We start from the raw sequence: 17,035 nt of genomic DNA, 5'->3' as shown, positions 1-17,035 counted from the left end.
AACTAGCACTTTGTACGGTGCTTGGAGGTGGTCTTGACAGGGAGTGTAGCAGAAGGAACAGACTTGGCACGGACTCCACCAGGCTCTGGCCAGGCCCTTTCATTTACCTCCTGAGTTCCAGCCTTCTCAGGAGCCACCAGGTGTTCAAGGGATCTCTGTGAGGATTGGACCCCCACCCGCAAGCACCATGACCTGAAGACTTTTCCAGTGTCCCCTACGTGCTGGGACTTTTCTGTGGCTTCACAGCTGCTCTGGGGGGTATAGGCTGGCATGCTGTTCACTACTAGCCCTGCTTCCTCCTTCCTAGCAAGTTCCAAACATACTCTTGGTTATCATGGAGCTCCTCTGCGAGAACCCTCCTTTATTTCCATTCTTGCAGGGCCCCTCTCATTGCGTTAATGAGGCAAGGACACCAGAGGTAAGAGGAAGCTTTATTGGAGTGGGGGTGGAAGGGGTGGGCAAGCCCCAGGGAGAGCCAGCACCTCCCTGTGTCCTTTGCCTCAGACTCATCCCAAGGGCCTCCCCACAACACTGGTCCCCAGCCCTTCACAGCCAGGACTGGAGGGTGGTGTCTGAGATGCCCCCCTGGTGGTGATGGAGACTCAGGCGAGAAGGGGTTGAGGGCAGAGGTTGATGGAAGTTTCTGTCTTGGATGCCACACCCCAGTGACAGGGTGAGTCCTGAGAGGAAGAAGAGGGCCCCCAAATCTGGGGAGGGAGTTATCTTTGGGGGTAACTACTTATCCTAGCTCTTCAGAGACCAAAAACTTCTTGCTTCTGGCTAGAAGCTTGGGCAATCATTCTGGGTGTTGCGTGGTTTCATTTCAAAAGGAAATGAAGTCACAGTGGGCAGTGGATTGAGTGGACCCTCAACACTGAAATGCAAAATGGTAAACAGGACAAATGTCCAAGAAGGGAACCCTAGTGGAGACAACTTTCCTTCAAGTGGCTTCAGGCTGGAGTCGGTTTTGTGGTCCCCCAGCTCAGACCCACGGGCCAGGGTTTGCTTTCTCTCCACGTGGGTGGGCTAGCTGGGGAAAGGAGCCCTTTATTCTGTTTACAAAACTTCTGTAAGTGGCAGAGCTGTGCCTTCTCCTCTTTCTCCCCCTCCCTCCTTATCCTTATTTTCCTCCCCTCCTTTCCTTTTGCTCTCAAAGGTCTGTAATTACAAGATAAGCAGCATGGTCAGGAGGGGGTGGGTTGTCCTGTCCCCCCCACCCCACCCCCCACCCCCACCCCGCTCCACCCCATATCCGCTACAGGCTTCTTCCCTGCTTCCCTGCCTCCCCCACCCCCTGGGGAAGTAGCCTTTGGTAGAAAGGGCACACTAGTTTGCGTGGCTAAGATGACCAGCTAGGACAGCCCTGGTTTGGAGCCAGGAAGCCAGGGGACTAGTAACCTGAGATAAGTCTCCAGAGACATCCTGAGTGGGGCACCTGGCAGATCACAAGTCAAGATTTCTCGGCTCAGCAGGTGGTCAGTAGCTCAGAGCTAACGCCAAGGAAGGCACCTTTTAACAGGGCAGGTCCCAGTTCAAGGTACAGGATGTAGACACAGCAGGTGACTGTTGACTGATGAGTGGAGGATGGACATGTGGAGATGTTCAAGCTGCCTAACAGGCTGAGATCTCTGCCCCTCAGCACCGACTAGAAAGCATTTCTCCAAAAGGTGGCTGGGGGAGTCCACAAGGCCCTTCCTGGTCAGTGGTGATGAGACTTCTGAGGCCCAAGGGTGGGGTCCTGGCCAGGAAAGGCAAGCTGCTTTGCATTCTTTGCCCGCGGGCCCCTGCTGGGAAGTGACAGGCAAAGAGACAGAGGAGATCCAGGCCAGTCCAGCTGCTACCCTGCCGACGCAACGCCCTCCTACCCCCCCAGTTTGCTCCACTGGATGGAACTGAAAAAGGGGTGGGCCTTGAGTTCGTGGACGCCGCCTCCTCCAGCGCCCAGGCGCCGGGCCGGGTCGAACTGCAGCAGCTGCGGAGAAAAGCCCAGTCAGCCCTGGGCATGCCGGCCAGGCCCTGGAACCGTGTTACCCTGGGGGGGGGGGGGGGCTGGGGGCAGACATTGGTGTTTGGCCACCGAGGTATAGAAATTTGTTGGCCCTATGACCCTCTTGCACCCATGCCGGACACCTAGTACATAGGGTGACTTGTTTACACACAGGGCTCTGCCCTCCCTTCTGTCCATCCTCAGGCCAAGAAGGCGCCATCAGGAGGCCGCCCACACCTCACCTCAGTCAGCAGGGAGGCCGCCGGGCCACTGAGCCACTCGGGCAGCTGTAGCTGGGTGTGGGGCTGGATTCCTGAGGGGTGGCTCTGGGACAGCGCCTGGGGAGACATGGGGAGGCGGCCCCCAGGAGTCTGTACACTCCAGTGGCGGCCAAGATTTTATTTCTTCCCCCTGTGTTACACCTCACGGGCACAGCCATGACTCCATCGCCTTCTGCTTTGGATCTGCTGCCTGCCGGGCTGAGGAAGGTGCCTGACACCTGTGATCCCTAGTTTCCGCATCAACCTTCAAAGTAAGCAATTGGCAGCCCCATTTTCAGGGCAAGAAGCAGGTTGACGGATTTGTGTTGAGTTCAGGGTTTGAACCCAGGCCCCTACGGCTCCAAGCTTGCTAGAAGCACCGGTCTTGGGTTGCCATCGGGGCAGGCACTCTATCAGGAATAGCACTGAAACCTGTCTCCTTACAGAAGGCAAATCTCCACGGGCGGCTCCTTTGCCACGGCATGCTCCTGCTAGGGTCAAGGCAGGGCTGTGGTGGGAGAAGAAGGCAGGACCTGTGTTCCAGAAGGGTGCAGCTGCGGGGGAGCAGAGGGGTGTGTCTGGAGGTCAGGAAGACAGGCAAGAAGCCACCTGGAGGAGGGCCAGGAGCCCTGAGCTGGACAGGTGGGAGGGCCCTGGCTAATAGGAGAGAACCACTCTGGGCGGCTGTTTGCAGCCAGGGCTCTCAGAGGCCCTGGCCTTGGACCAAAAGCAGGAGGGAGCCAGGAGTGACGGGTCAGCTCTGAACTTCCAGTTACACCGCATCCACTCAAGGCACTTCCTGCTCAAATGGAGCTTGGCCTTTCCCTGCTGCCTGACTTAACCAGCCCCAGGCGCAGCACTGAGCTCATGAGGAAGGACAGAGAGCTGAGCCCACCACCCTGAGCAAGGTTCTTGCGAGGGAAACTTCAAGCTCTGGGTCGACCCAGGCTGGACAGGGCAGCTGCCGGCCTGGGATGATGGAAACCCTCTCTCTGGTCTTCCAGCCAAAGTCTGGGGGTCACAGCTCTGAAGGGTGTGGATGGGGGGACATGGTGTGAGCAGTGGGGAGAAGAGGCCTGTGGGGGATGGTCTGAGGAAAAGGGCCGTGTCACACTCAGCCGCCCTCCAGCCAGGCCCAGGCGCCCTCTTCCAGGAACCTTCCCTGAGCACCGCAGCTCAACTCTCCCTCATCTAAGTTGACAGTCTCCCTAGCTATCGCCACTTGCCTGACGAGGGTCGGGGTGCAAGGTGTGGCCAAGGCCTGGGTGGGAATTGCTTCCTCCTTCTCTCACGGCCTCCGGGCTGGGGGAGAGGGGGCCTGTGCTGACAAGACAATGGGCCCAGTGGCCAGGTATTGAGCAATCAGGTAGACTCAGCCCCCAACACTGACTGGTTGGACTAACCCCAGCCCATCCTATGCTCAGTGACACCAGCCAGGCTCCACACCCTGCCCACACAGAGCTCACCGTCCCGGTCAGCAGTTCATACAGGAGAGACCCAAAGCTCCACCAGTCGCAGGCTTCGGTCAGCTCCGAAATCCCACCGACCTCTGTGGGAGCCAGAACAGTCCTCAGTCTCACTGAGAAGGCAGGTCTCCCCTCAACCCCTTCCCCACCACCCCCACCCCCAGGATGGGCCTGTTGCCTCTCTCATCCTCAGTCCCCCGGCCTACCCCACACACAGACACTCAGGGGCTGCCCTGCCCCTCCCTTCTTGCCTGGGGCGCTGTAGAGGTTGTGCGAAGCCTCCCTGCAGTACTGGGGCTCCACCTCTGACCACTGGCCAAAATACGTGAGCCGGATGTGGCCTTGTCATGCCGTGTTTGTGCAGGGAGGAGCCAGAGGGGACGAGAACCTCAGTTAGTCATCTTGGAGCCTTTGGCGTGGGGCAGGGGACCCCAGGAGCCAGTGGGCCGTGCTGGGCAGAGGTTCCCTAGGGGCTCAGCCCCCCGAGGGCCCCGGGACAACCTGGTCATCACAGGAGCGGCTGCCCCAGAGCTCAGGGTGGGGAAAGGGTCTGCTTTCCAAGCTTAACCGCAGCTGGCCAGCCAGGCTTGGCCGAGGCCTTCCCGAAAAGGCAGGGGGCAGGGGTGGCCCAGGGGAACAGTCAGATACTGTCCGCCTCCTGTTGGCTCTGGGGAAACCTCGAGGCTGTGGGGGCATCCTGCCTGAGGGGTGGGGTGGGGTTAGGGCCCACTCCTCTGCCCCCAGCCCCCACACCCTGCCTGGGGCTCCTACCGGCCTGGTCCAGAAGCAGATTCCGGGGATTGAGGTCCCGGCACAGCACCCCTTGCTGGTGCAGTGCCTCCAGGGCCAGCAGCGTCTCAGCAGCCCACTGCCTCACCTGCTCCTCCTTCAGACTCCAGGCACCCCCGCCGGACACCAGGCTGGCCCCTCCAGAGGCCGAGGGGCGGCTCGGGCCTCTGCCTCGGCAGCAGCCCCCCAGCACCCGGCCGGCCCCGGCCCGAACCCAAGGGAGCCCCCATGGGGGCGCGGGCTCCGAGCTCCGGCCAAGTCCTCGCCCGGTGTGGGAGTGCAGGCGGCCACCTGGGGCCTTTGGAAGGTCCCAGACGCGGGCGGTGCTCGTCCTGGCTGAGGCTTCACCCCCGGCCTCTCTCTGGGGTTTAACAGCCGCCACCCTCCTGGCTGGGGTGAGGCTCTGAGAAGTCCACGGAGGCTCCAGAGGGATTCCGTCCCGCGGGCAGGTGTGCCCTGGGGGCACCGAGCTGGTCCTGAGGCTGAGGTGGGAGTTTAGCGGAGCCTTCATTCTCTCCAGGCTGGAGCCCGACCCGGTAGCAGACTGCTGGGGGCACGGCTGGGAGAGCAGGTGGGACCAGAGCGTACCTCCTGGGCCAAGCAGAGGGAATCGCAAGCGTGGGGACGGGAGAAGAAATGAGTGTGGATGCATCTTTGTCCCACGCCTGCTCCCCCTCTGTCTTGGGCACAGACCCTCTGCCTTCAGGTCCTCACTTGGCTCCCTCCCCTCTCAAAGCCCAGGATGCCCTCTCTCCTCCTCTCCATCCACCCGTGACGGGGCCCTAGCCTTACAAAATAGGCGCTTAACCCCTAAGAAGATGTAAATTATTCTCTAATGTCCTTGGTCTAGGAGGCGGGTTCTCCAGTGTCCGATGTATTATATATTTTTCAAAGGGAGAATCCTGGAGAAGGGCATGGCAACCCACTCCAGTATTCTTGCCTGGAGTATCCCATGGACAGAGGAGCCTGGAGGACTGCAGTCCACGGGGTCACAAAGAGTCGGACACGACTGAGCGACTAAGCACAGCACAAAGGGAGAATAGTGTCATGGATTTAATTAAGTAAAATAAAAGAAGGCTAGGCATGGATCTGTGATGATCTATATGTCATGATCCAGAGAGATGTACCTCATTGAAAACAAACAAACAGAAATCCTAGCTGATCAATAAGTATCTGCTGTGGCCCAGTTCCTGTCCTTACAGCTTTGGCACCATCATCCCATATGGCCACTCGGAGGGGTGGGCATGGACTAGAAAAGTGAAAAGAGCCAAGACTGGGGGAGATGGTGACAAAGGGGACACCTGCATATGTGCCCTCGTTCGTCCAAGATGTGAACGTCCTCCTCGGACGTCTCCTGCCCCCTGGCATCACTGAGAAGCCCACAGCAGGCTAGTCCTGCCTTCACCCTCCAGGAAGGCTGGGCCTGTGGCTGGGTAACAAGCTCCGAATTTTAAGGGAATGAGACAAGACAACCTCCCGAAGGCCTGAGGAGCTGACGGGGCCCCCGGGGTCCACTCACCTTTCACGTGCTCCAGGTGCAGGAAGATGGAGTCCTCAGTCACAAAGTACCGCAGAAGCTGGGTCATGTAGGGGACGCCGTGTGGGATGATGGTCAGCCGCTCCCGGCTCGCCATGTGGCACCTGGACAGGCCCTGAGGAGGGGGCAGCCCAGGCAGATCAGCTGGGGACTGGCCAGAGGCCACTCTGCTCTTCAGGGACAACCAGATGAAGTGTGGGAGCCCCCCTGAAGAGCAGCTGCCTCCCCCTAGTTCCTGTCCTGATCCTCAACCCTCTTTCCACCATGAAAGGCAGGCCCTCCCCTCCCTGTCTGGCCAAGGGTAGGGCAGTATGTGTGTGTGTTTCTGGGAAGTCAGGCACATGCCCGGGGTGCAGAACTAGCAGCTGTGGGATCTGGAGGGAACATGGGCTTCCCATACGGGTTCTGGGTAGAGGTTCCCGAGAGGGCAGGGGTTTCCAAGAGCTCCAAGAAGGTCCCAAGGGGAAGGAGGAATGGCAGGGGGTGGGGTGGCACCTGCCTTCACCACGAAGGTCCCTCCAGTCGCTAGGTCCTGGACCAGCTGTACCTGCAGAGGTCCAGGAGGCACTAGTCAAGGCACAGACTAGTTCCCGGGGCTCCACACCCCCACCCCAGGCCCCACGCTCCTCCACCCAGGCTAGGCAGGGACGTCAGGCTTTGGTGGTACAGAGTATATCCCCTCCTCCACCAACATGACATTGAACCTGTCCGATTCATCCACCCTCATTAGACCTGCAGGTCTTATCAGGTACCACCTCCTCCAGGGAGCCTTCCCAACCTCAGATCAGGCCAGGACTCCTAATCTGTCTGCAGTGCTCTCTGGGCTCACCCCCAGCACACTGTGTGTGATTTCCTGTTGCTCCACTGGACTGTGAGCTCCAAGAGCGCAGGGACCATGCTGTCTAGCTCTATATTCCCAGAGCCCTGCACCGCACAGGGAAGTAGTCAGAGCCTTCCACACATGAGGTGAATGGCCCATTCCACAGGATCTGAGGGTATCATGGCTGGAAGGGACCTCAGGGCCAGTCACCTTCTCTCAACTCTTATTTTACAGGCGAAGAAGCCAAGGCTCTGTGAATGTGGCCCCAGTGGTGCCCCAAACCTCCTTCAGGTCGCACCCCCTGCCCCCCATTCCCAGTGCCGCGATGGTCTTTTGCTTTTTTTAAATGGTCTTTTTCTTTGGACTCTGTCTTTGGCGAGCAACCTCTTCCTTCTCCTGTCAGTTTTGTTTGGAGGGCAGTGGTCTGCGACCTGCTGGGTCAGAGCCTTGCTTGGAGCTGGGCCCTAGACTCATCTCCATTATGGGCAAGGGTGAACCCCAGCCATAGGAGAGCACCTGTTGGGGCAGAACGGTGGAAGATTCAGCCCAGACAGGGAGGCACGTGAGGGCAAGACCCGCACCCTGGGTCATAGCAGTACTTGCTTCAGAAGGCCATTAAGAGGGTGTTAAGTCAGACAACTCAAGTATGGCGGCAGCTCGAGCCTGCTGTATAACATGCTCTCTGTAGTCTTTGCTGATGACTATTAATATCAGCACAGGGAAACTTGTGCATAGTATTACTGTATAGTACCACTCTGTAGAGTATTACTATAGTATAGTATAGTATTATACTGTATACTGTATAGTATTACTCTGTGCTAAGGGCCTTATCTGGAGAAGGCAATGGCACCCCACTCCAGTACTCTTGCCTGGAAAATCCCATGGATGGAGGAGCCTGGTGGGCTGCAGTCCATGGGGTCGCTGAGGGTCGGGCACGACTGAGCGACTTCACTTTCACTTTTCACTTTCATGCATTGAAGAAGGAAATAGCAACCCACTCCAGTGTTCTTGCCTGGAGAATCCCAGGGACGGGGGAGCCTGGTGGGCTGCCGTCTATGGGGTCGCACAGAGTCAGACACGACTGAAGTGACTTAGCAGCAGCAGCAGTATAGTATTATACTGTATACTGTATAGTATTACTCTGTGCTAAGGGCCTTATCTAGTTCACTTAGTTTCATTCTTACAGCCCTACCCGGCGAGGCCCTGTGCTGCTGCGCTGTGCTCAATGGTGTCTGACTCTCTGAGACCATGCGGAGGACCAGAGGCTCCTCTGTCCATGCGATTCTCCAGGCAAGAAGACTGGAGTGGGTTGCCATTTCCTCCTCCGGGAGATCTTCCTGACCCAGGGACCAAACCCACATCTTTTGCGTCTCCTGCATTGTCAAGCGAATTCTTTACCACTGTGCCACCTGGGCAGCCCCAGGTATTACGTGACTCATTTTATTGATGAAGAAATCGAGGTTCAGAGAGGTAACGTTGCCTGTGGTCCCACAGAGCCGGGATGCGAATTCAGATGGACTGACCCGGGACATAGCTACACATGCCTTCCCCTCTGGGCCTGTTTCCCTGCCATCAGTGAGATGAAGGTGGTGGATTCTGACGGCAGGGGCATCAGGAGTGAGGTACCCCTTATGACCACTAGAGGTCTCTCCTCCAACAGCCGGAGATGGAGTCCAGCCTGGTCCCCGTTCCTCCGCCCAGTGAGTTTGAAAGAGAGAACTTCGGGGTCATTTAGGATAACACGGTTTCCCACAAGTGCTGACACCCCGGATAATTCCCTACTGCCTCTTGCCAAGTGGGATTCCCCACCACCTTGTCCTGGGCAAGGCTTCTCGTTTACATATTAAAAAAAAAAAAAAAAACCCAGCAGGGAAAGTCAGAGAGGCCAGAAACAAAACTTGATCAGTACACTGAAACAGTGCGTTAAAAAAGAAAAGAAAACACACACACACACACACACACAAGAATCAAGAATAATTAGGCCACACCATCAATGCTGGTTATCTTGGAATGAGGTGGGATGGTGGGCGATATTTGCTGTCACTGTTGTTTCTGACCTCACTGAATGGCTTGCAGGATCTTAGTCCTCCAACCAGGCATCAAACCTGTGCCCCCCTGCAGTGGAACTGCAGAGTCCTACCCACTGGACAACCAGGAAATTTCCATTTACTGTTTCAAACTCTTATCTTTTACATCCTATTTCAAAAGGGTAGCAAAGGGGGCATCCCCCCCGCCACCATTAAACCAAGCAAACAAAACAAAAACCCCCTTCCTCTTTTGTTCTGTGATATGGGAGACAGAGTACTGGTTTGTCACTTGACCTCTATGAGCCTCAGTTACATTCTCTGTAAAACAATGGTTAAAATGCAGCACTGCCCAGGAGGACCTTCTGCTGTAACAGAAATATTGTCTATTTGTTCAGTATAGAAGCCATGAACCGCATGCAGCTATCAAGCCTTTGAAATACAGTGGGTGCCACTGAGAGAATATTTAGTTTTTATTAAAACTGGACTTCCCTGGTGGTCTAGTGGTTACAGCTCTGCGCTTGCACTGTGGAAGGTGTGAATTCAATCCCCACTTGGGGAAGTTCTGCATGCCACGCGGTGTTATCCAAAAAAAAAAATTTTTTTTAAATAGTAGTATGGGCTTCCCAGGTGGCACTAGTGGTAAAGAACCCGCCTGCCAATGCAGGAGACGTAAGAGGCTTGGGTTCAATCCCTGGGTCGGGAAAATCCCCTGGGCATGGCAACCCACTCCAGTACTCTTGCCTGGAGAATCCCATGGACAGAGGAGCCTGGCGGGCTACAGTCCATGGAGTCGCAAATAGTCGGACACGACTGAAGCGACAATTCCATTCCATTCCGTGTGGCTGGTGACTACTATATCTGACTGTACAGTATAACCCTTCTTCCCCCGCAGGGAGACTGAGCGGGTTTAATGCAGCAGCTGTGGCAACTACAGTGGGCTTAACAGATGCCAGGAGAGATTGCTATCTGGAAGGTGTAAGGCAGTTCTGAGTGCCAGCTCCCATCTTTTAAAAAAAGGAAGTCTCTTTTTAAAAAAATAAAACCCACTGAGCTCTCGGGATGTGTGGACAATTAAAACTTTGGTAAAACACATTAACCCTTTATTTTAAAATGTCCACAGTGTCAAGGCCAGCAGGACTCCCTCCTGGAGCAAACAAATCCAGAAGTTTCAAATAGGTTCTCAAGCACGAAGGTCCCCAGGGGCTGTTCATGTGTGCCAGTGGGCAGGACAGGAAAGGGCAGGCCGAGCGCCTCATTAAAGCGGGCAGCCCTTCATCTCTCCGGGGTTGACAAGCAGGAATGTGAGCCTGCATTTCCAGATCCTCTCATTTCTCAGGAAAAGTAGGAAACTTGGGCTTTCTCTATGAAACCTGCCAATTTTCAAATGCTGATAAATAGTAATAATTTTAAACACCCTCATGTTTGAGCCAAAAACACAGAAGGGACTTGGCTGTCTTTCTCTTTCTTCCCCATCCCTGACTCAGGGGCTAGCTCCTGGACGAAGCTCAGCAAATAGCCAGTGTTGTCTCCTAAGCCCCCCAAGGCTCCCTGAGAGCAGACCCTAGGCATCCTGGCCAGCTGCCCACCTAGTCCCTGACCCACCCACCTCACTGTTCTCTGCCGTCCCCTACCCTTGCAGGTATCTCTTCTGGCCCCAAGGAAACCCTCTTCAGCCCCATGAACCCTCACAGTGGACCTCTCTGGGGGCTCTCAAGGCTTCCTAAGTGGGGCCCTTTGCTGCCCTGAGGCTGGGGGCTGCTGCAGACTGGCACTGCTCTGCCAACCACCCTCCCTGGGCGGTCTGGGCACAGCTATGGAATGAAAGGCAGTGACAGCCATCTGGGCGTGGCCGCAGGGACCTGGGCCCAGTGGCCCTAACATCTCTCTTAATTTGGGAGACTGATTTTCCTGGCTTGCGAATGACAGGAAAAGGCCACAGGATTTTAGGAGGGATGCGGAGTGGCTAAGTTGAGTGCCCAAGAAAGGGTAATAGAGGGAAAAAGAGGGCACTTGTAAGACAGAACGGTTGGGCTTGGCCTGAATCTGTTTTTCCCATATGCACAGGCCTTGAAATACAGGATTCCAAAAATGCTTTGCACATGTGTGTCTGGGGTTAAACAAATTCAAATTCGGGGAATTCTGTCATAGACCTCCCTCTTGGAGATTCACTGTGTACATTTGCATCCTCAAAGCCTGAAACTTCCTAGAATTAAAGCAATGAAGTAATGTAACTTTAACTCACTGTTTCTAAAGCTTATTTGACCCAGAACCCCTCTCTCCATAACACCATCGGTTCAGTGGGATCCCACACGGGTGAACAGTGGTGGCTGTTGCCTCCTTGGTCTACCCACGGGGGCAGCTGAGCCACGTGGACGAACGCGGTGGGCAGGAAGGGCTGGGCAGATGGAAGCTGGCTGGGCCTTGGCTGACAGACCAGGCGCCTGCTCCAGGGAATAGGGAGCAGCCGCTGGAGCGAGGCCAGGGATGGGAAGCCTGCTTCCTGCTGACCCACTCTTGTCATCAGCCTTCAGCCATCAAACTTGTATCAGACACTTTAGCGTGTGCCAGGCCTTTCCCAAAAATTATTTCACTTTAGTTCCCACATCCCCTTGGGTGGGTGGGAAGATCCCTTCCCCACTTCCAGATGAGGAAACCGAGGCCCAGAGAGGGCAAAGAGCTTGCCTGTGGCCACGTGGTGCCCATCCAGACAGCACTTCATCCTCGGCAGTGTGTGAAGGAGCACACACCAGTCCTCTTTTCTCTGCTGGCTCCCACACCCACCCGGATCCCCCAGGAGTGTCTTAAATGACAGATGCCTGGGTTCAAACCTAGAAATTCTCATTCGGTGGGTTTGGGACGGGGCCCAGGCATCTGTGTGGTCGAAACTCCCCTAGGTGATTCTGATGAACGGTTCAATTTGAAAAAAATAAATAAAAACACTTAAGCAAATACTCCAGCTATCTCTGGGTCTGGGCAGAGACCAATCGAATATTGGCTCAAATCTCATTTGACCCAACCTGTCTGTCCTTCTGCTGAGTGTCCAGGTCTAGTTTGCACTGTCGACTCCTGTCTGCCCTGAATTAAGGGAGCCGATCCCGGATTGGGGCACTGCGGGAGAAGCCAGGAGACAGAAGGCAGAGCTGCCAAGGACCTGGACAAGGCAGGTTTCTAGCGATGAGCACATTCCTGCCCCAGGAACCTCTGGGCTGGGCTTGGCAGGGGAGATTCTTGGCTGCAGCCCCTGGAGGAAGCGGGAAGTGGGGGCGCTCAAGGCAGCTCAGGCTGGCTGGGTGCCCCTGCGGCTGCTGTCCTGAACTGCCGAGGGAGCGGTTCTGTGTCTGAGCTGGAGGGTCTGTGGAGAGGCGCTGTCTGCCTCTGTGGCTTCCTCACTTTTTCCTTGCTGGGGCTGGTGTGTGCTGGGCTGGAGGAGGGGTGGGGCACCCCTGGACCTGGCTGCCCTTCTCCGCTTGGACCCCCCGACCCCTTTCCAGCACTGGCCACTCCCAGTCACACACGCTGTGTCCTCCCACACCTTGGGCGTTGCTCGCTCACCTTCTCGATGACCCCGACCACTTTGCAGCCCCTCAGCTGCTCCAGGGCAGAGCTCAGCGTGCGGATGGGCCGGAGCCTCAGGCTGCTGAAACCCTGCGGTGGCGGGAGAGAGCCCTGCATCGGCCTCAGGGTCACAGCCTCCTCACCCGGCTGCGGCGGGCAGGGCTTGGCTTGCCAGGAGACCAGTGGCCACAGAGGGCAAGGACCAGGGTACGGGCAGGCCCCCGCCTCACAGAGACAGACCCAGCCTTGGTCCAGGGTGGCCAGGCCACCCTCTCAGCTCAGCCCCTACCTGGGCTTCCTCCCAGGCTCAAGGAGTCCTCTGAAACCCCCTCTCAAAAGCGGCACCCACAGGAGGCAGATGCTCTGGGGTGGGGAAATAACCTGGGCTACAGGCTTCAAAGACCGAGGCAGGCCCAGGTACCTGAACTGGGGGAAGCATCTTACAAGGTGCATCAGACCTAGAAGGAGTGTGTATGTGCACACCTAGGGGTTGAGAAGTGGGCGTGCATTCTCAACCCTCTCTGAGGGGCCCGCTGGGTCAGGATGTGGGGAGAGGATTTGTGCACATTTGTATATGCACGTATTCACATGTGTGTATATGCACGTGGGTATTCATGTCTGTGTATACGCATGTGGGTGGGTATTCATGTCTGCTCCAAACACTCACTGCAGCCCAGCCGAAAAGCACTCTGGGAGCCTGAGTGTGTACACAGGTGAGCGTGTGTATGGGCAGTGGGGGAGGGTGAGGAGCTGCCTCTGTGTGTGTGTCTCCTCTGTGAGGGTGCGAGACTGGACTGGAGATGATTCACCAAGTGTTAGAATGTGAATGAGCTATGGAGAGTGTGGGAGAGAGAGGGAGGAAGCCAGGAGGAGGAGGGCAGGGCGGCAGCCCCGGGACACGCGCCAGCCTGCCTGTGCTCTCCACCGTCTGCCCAGCCGGGGATGGCAAGGCGACAGCTCCCTGGCCTGATGGGTGGGGGCCTTAGCTCTCTTCCCCCGGATCCCTCAGGCCTCTGGGGGCTCCTCACCTCATCAGGGCTGGCTCCGCTGCCCAGCGTCCTCTGCAGGTGGCAATTAAAGATCTCCTCCGCCCGCCGCAGGTACTTGGTTATCTTCAGTTTTACAGCCTCACACCTCTCCTTGTTGGGGTCGACTGTGGGGGGAAGGGGTCAAAAGGACCCCGCCAGTCCTGGGAGGAGGCGGGGGTTTGGCTCCCATTGCCCACGCTCTGCCCCCCACAGGAGAGCAGCTATTTCTGAGGCTGGTCAGTGGATTCTGACCCCGCATCTGTTCTTGGGTCCTCTTCTGGGTGGGAGACCAGCAGGGGAGGAGGACGAAGGATGGTGGCGGGAGAGCCTGGGAGCGGGGGCGGGGGGGGGGGCTCGGACTATAGCACCTTACAATTGGCATGAACCACCTCCTGACCACTGTCACAGCCTGGGAAGGGATGGAACGGAGTTTCCCTGTCTGTTTTTCAGGAAGAAAGAGAAGCCCCCAGAGAGCACACCTTCTGCTATCTTTGATGCCCAGTATGAAAGAGGCCAGAACAGGCATTGGACCTGGAGGGTAAAGGTGTTCATGGTACAGGCATGAAGCCAGCTGTTGAGAGGCATCATCAGTGCAGGGACTAGAAGTGTGAATTGGGGCCTGACTCTTACCCCCAGGCTGGCCATCAAGGCCCTCGGGTGTCTCCAACTGGCCTCAGGGCCAGCCTCTCCCACAACTTGGAAATGCCTCCTTTTGCCCTGAACAGGCCTCCCCTCTTACCTTCAGGCCTTTGCCTGTGTTCTTTGCCTGTCCTCTCTCTCCCACTCCAGGCTCTTCAGCTGGACAGCATACCTCCCATTCTTCAGGGCTCAGATTAGGGTTTTGACTTTTAGAAAATGCCCTGTGCCAGGCTTGCCTGGCCTCAGTCTCCTTCCCTCCCTTTACTTCCTCCCCATTGTCCTTGCTACCTGGGACTATAAATGTCCATCATCAACTCATCAATCTTCTGCCATTAGAATGCAAGTACCCAGAGGGCAGGACTGTAGCCCAGCTCCAGCGGCAGGAGGGCTTAGTGGGCCAAGCTCACAGCCTCTGGAGCCCAAACTGTTCAAATCTCAGCTTTGTCATTTGATAGCTGTGGTGTCTTAAGCAAGCTATTTAACTGCCCTGTGCCTCAATTTCCTCATCTGGAAAATAGGAATAAAAATCATTCTTATATATTTGGAAGTACATGCCAGAACATACACAGTGGTTTGTATTACTGTGAATCAGAAATGAATTGATACAGGTAAAGCCCTTAGACCAGCGCCTAGTGTAAAGGAACTGCTTTATAAGTGAAAGCTATTATTATCAATACTACTGTCCTTCTCATAGGTCCTGCAGGGCCAGCACAGAACCCTGCTCATCCAGCACAGATGGACAGATGATGGAATGGGCCCTTCCCCGGCCCCTGCCCAGCCCCAGCCTCACCATGCATGCCTCGGAGGAGAACGTCCACGCCGTTCTGGTAGTGGTTGAAGGCGGCCTCGTAGTCCTCACTGACGTCGCGCTCCAGGGCCAGCCGGATCTGAGTGGCTGCATCCACCAGGTAGTCGTGCTTAGTCATGTCAGGTGCCCCCGGAGCCACCCGGTTGCGAATCTGCTCCAGGTACACTCGAGCCTGGGACCGTGCTCGAGAGCAGGGCTCGGGCTCCAGGCCAGGGCCAGGAGGGCACTCACAGGCCACCAGGCTCATGGCTGCCCTGGGTCAGGGACCTGGAATGAGCAGAGGCATTAGGAAGAACCCAGTTGGGGACAAGGTCCCATCTGTACCCTGGTTTCTTCCACTGAGTATTGTGGAGACTGATACTCACCTCCAAGGGCTGAAGGGATCAGAGCTAATGGGGGTAATATCCCTTACTAAGCCAGATCTTTCCTAAGTGGTGGTCATAACGGAATAAAAACATGCTTTGGGCTCTGAGTCGTTTTTACAATTCTTTCCATTCAAATTCAGTTCAACAAGTATTTCTAGAGCACCTACTATGTGCTGAGCATCAGAGAGAGCTGAAAATATTTGTGATACAGAGCTGCCTTCAAAGGGCCTGTGTGCACATTAAACATATGCAGGTCACCATACTTTGAGGCTGAAGCAAAAGCCCGGGGCCCAAAGGCCATTCCTTATACTGTGCCCTGTCTGCCCCTCCCTCCTCCTCCCATGGGAATCTCACTTATCCTTCAGGGTTCAGCTCCATGGTACCTCCCCGAACAGGAGGGATTGCCCCTGCTTTATTTCATTTCCCTTGGTCCCAAGATCAGTGTGGTCAGGGAGTGAGGACCCCCAAGGAGCCAGGCGGAGAGCTGGGCACAAGACTTGGCCTTAAAGACTGCAGGCAAATGAAATGACTGACTGGCAGATTCAGTACCACTCTGGATGGAATTAGATGAATGAGGTCAGAGCCCAGCCAGCCCTAGGGAGGGGATGGCTCTGTCCCCCTGGCTCTGCTCTGAGAAGTCCAGGAGGCCACGTGGCCTCCAGGGACCGGAGGGCAGCTCCACCCTGAGCAGCAAGTGATACAAGTGGCCACCAGGGTTAGAACAGTGGCAGAAGGAAAGCAAAGAGCTCAGAGGCCAGAAAGCTGCCTCTATCCTTCACTGAAGCCTCTGCACCTTTGCTCTCTCAGGCTTCATTGGGAAAGGGCGGGGCCCAAACCCCAGGTCATTTTTACTTCTGTGGAGAGAGGGAAGAGAGAACAGGATGGGGAGTGAGGCAGAGAGGAAAACCCACATCGCCAAGCCAGCGGGCAGCTGAACCCCGGTCAGGATGCTGCCAGGAGGTGGAGGAGGGGAGGAAGGGAAGCCGCGCCCTTCCCATTCGGCCCAGTCACCAGGGCATGCGGCTCGGAGGCCTGTGATCAGAGGCACCCGGGTCGGCAGTGTGTGCTGCTTTGAGTCAGGGCCTAGCTTCAGGGTCCACCCGCCGGGCCGGGTCCTCCTAGGCAGAGCTGCAAAGCTGCGTCTGGACCCAGAAAGACGTGCATCCAGCCCGCGAGTCCCCTGCACGCAAGGTGCACCGCCCCGTGAGGGTCGCCAAGGAAGGGGACTGGGGGGGGAATGAGAGGTGAGGGCATTCTCTCCTAGGGAAGAGGGGATGGAGGAGGAGCCAGGCTAACACCGTACCTGCCCGAGCCAGGAGCTCGGTCCGCGCAGCCCGACTCAGCCCTGCGGCCACTTACCCTTCGCCCCCGCGGGGGACATAGCACCACGGGCGGCTGCTTTCCGCCCTCCTCCTAGGTGCAGGGGTCTGGCCGGTGCAGTCTGGTCATTGGTTGCAGATGAGCTCATCCGCTATCGTTAGAATAAACCACCAATCAGCGCCCGGCTCGGCTTCTCCGGGCTCTTAAAGCAGCAGCGCCGGGAAAGAGGAACTATGCGAGAGGGCAACGGAAGGGATGGGGATGGGCAGGGGGTGCGATGGGGATGGGGATGGGGATGAGGATGGAGATGGAGTTGGGGACGGGTGGGTGGAGCTGCGGAGAGTGGAGGTCCAGACTCTCTCAGGGATGTGAAAGGAGTTGCTTCGGAAGTTTAGGCCGACTAAAAGCACACGCGCCACTTTGGGGACTTTTCT

General features: G+C 56.6%; 1 protein-coding gene across 7 annotated transcripts; it reads right to left on the bottom strand.

The window, feature by feature from the left end:
- Positions 1 to 412: 412 nt before the first annotated feature.
- On the bottom strand, positions 413 to 16,728 carry RPS6KL1 (ribosomal protein S6 kinase like 1). Of its 7 annotated transcripts, none has more exons than XR_005718627.1 (11): positions 16,585 to 16,685; positions 14,899 to 15,183; positions 13,470 to 13,594; positions 12,439 to 12,531; positions 6,539 to 6,586; positions 6,022 to 6,154; positions 4,485 to 5,093; positions 3,965 to 4,054; positions 3,714 to 3,796; positions 2,230 to 3,570; positions 413 to 1,972 (listed from the first exon to the last, which is right to left on the bottom strand). XR_005718627.1 is itself a non-coding variant. In XM_040226086.1 (11 exons), the coding sequence occupies exons 2-11, from the start codon at positions 15,161 to 15,163 to the stop codon at positions 1,862 to 1,864; spliced, it is 1,653 nt and encodes a 550-aa protein (XP_040082020.1). In that variant the 5' UTR covers positions 15,164 to 15,183; positions 16,585 to 16,685; the 3' UTR covers positions 413 to 1,861. The 7 variants fall into 7 exon arrangements, 1 of the variants encoding a protein (XP_040082020.1); XR_005718628.1 differs by having other exon boundaries at positions 2,230 to 3,565; XM_040226086.1 differs by having other exon boundaries at positions 2,230 to 2,325.
- Between the last annotated feature and the right edge of the window lie 307 nt (positions 16,729 to 17,035).

The sequence above is a fragment of the Oryx dammah genome, unplaced genomic scaffold, assembly GCF_014754425.2.
Source record: "Oryx dammah isolate SB20612 unplaced genomic scaffold, SCBI_Odam_1.1 HiC_scaffold_26, whole genome shotgun sequence".
Lineage (NCBI taxonomy): Eukaryota > Metazoa > Chordata > Mammalia > Artiodactyla > Bovidae > Oryx > Oryx dammah.
Note: the sequence above shows the minus strand (reverse complement) of the source record. Positions and strands in the feature narration are given on the sequence as shown.

Excerpts from the sequence above, each read along its gene's own strand:
- RPS6KL1 (XM_040226086.1), bottom strand. The coding sequence starts at position 15,163 with ATGAGCCTGGTGGCCTGTGAGTGCCCTCCTGGCCCTGGCCTGGAGCCC. Across the intron at positions 13,595-14,898 it reads TCTCCTCCGAGGCATGCATG|TCGACCCCAACAAGGAGAGG; the intron begins GTGAGGCTGGGG and ends TTCCCCCCACAG. Across the intron at positions 3,797-3,964 it reads CAACCTCTACAGCGCCCCAG|AGGTCGGTGGGATTTCGGAG; the intron begins GCAAGAAGGGAG and ends TGGCTCCCACAG.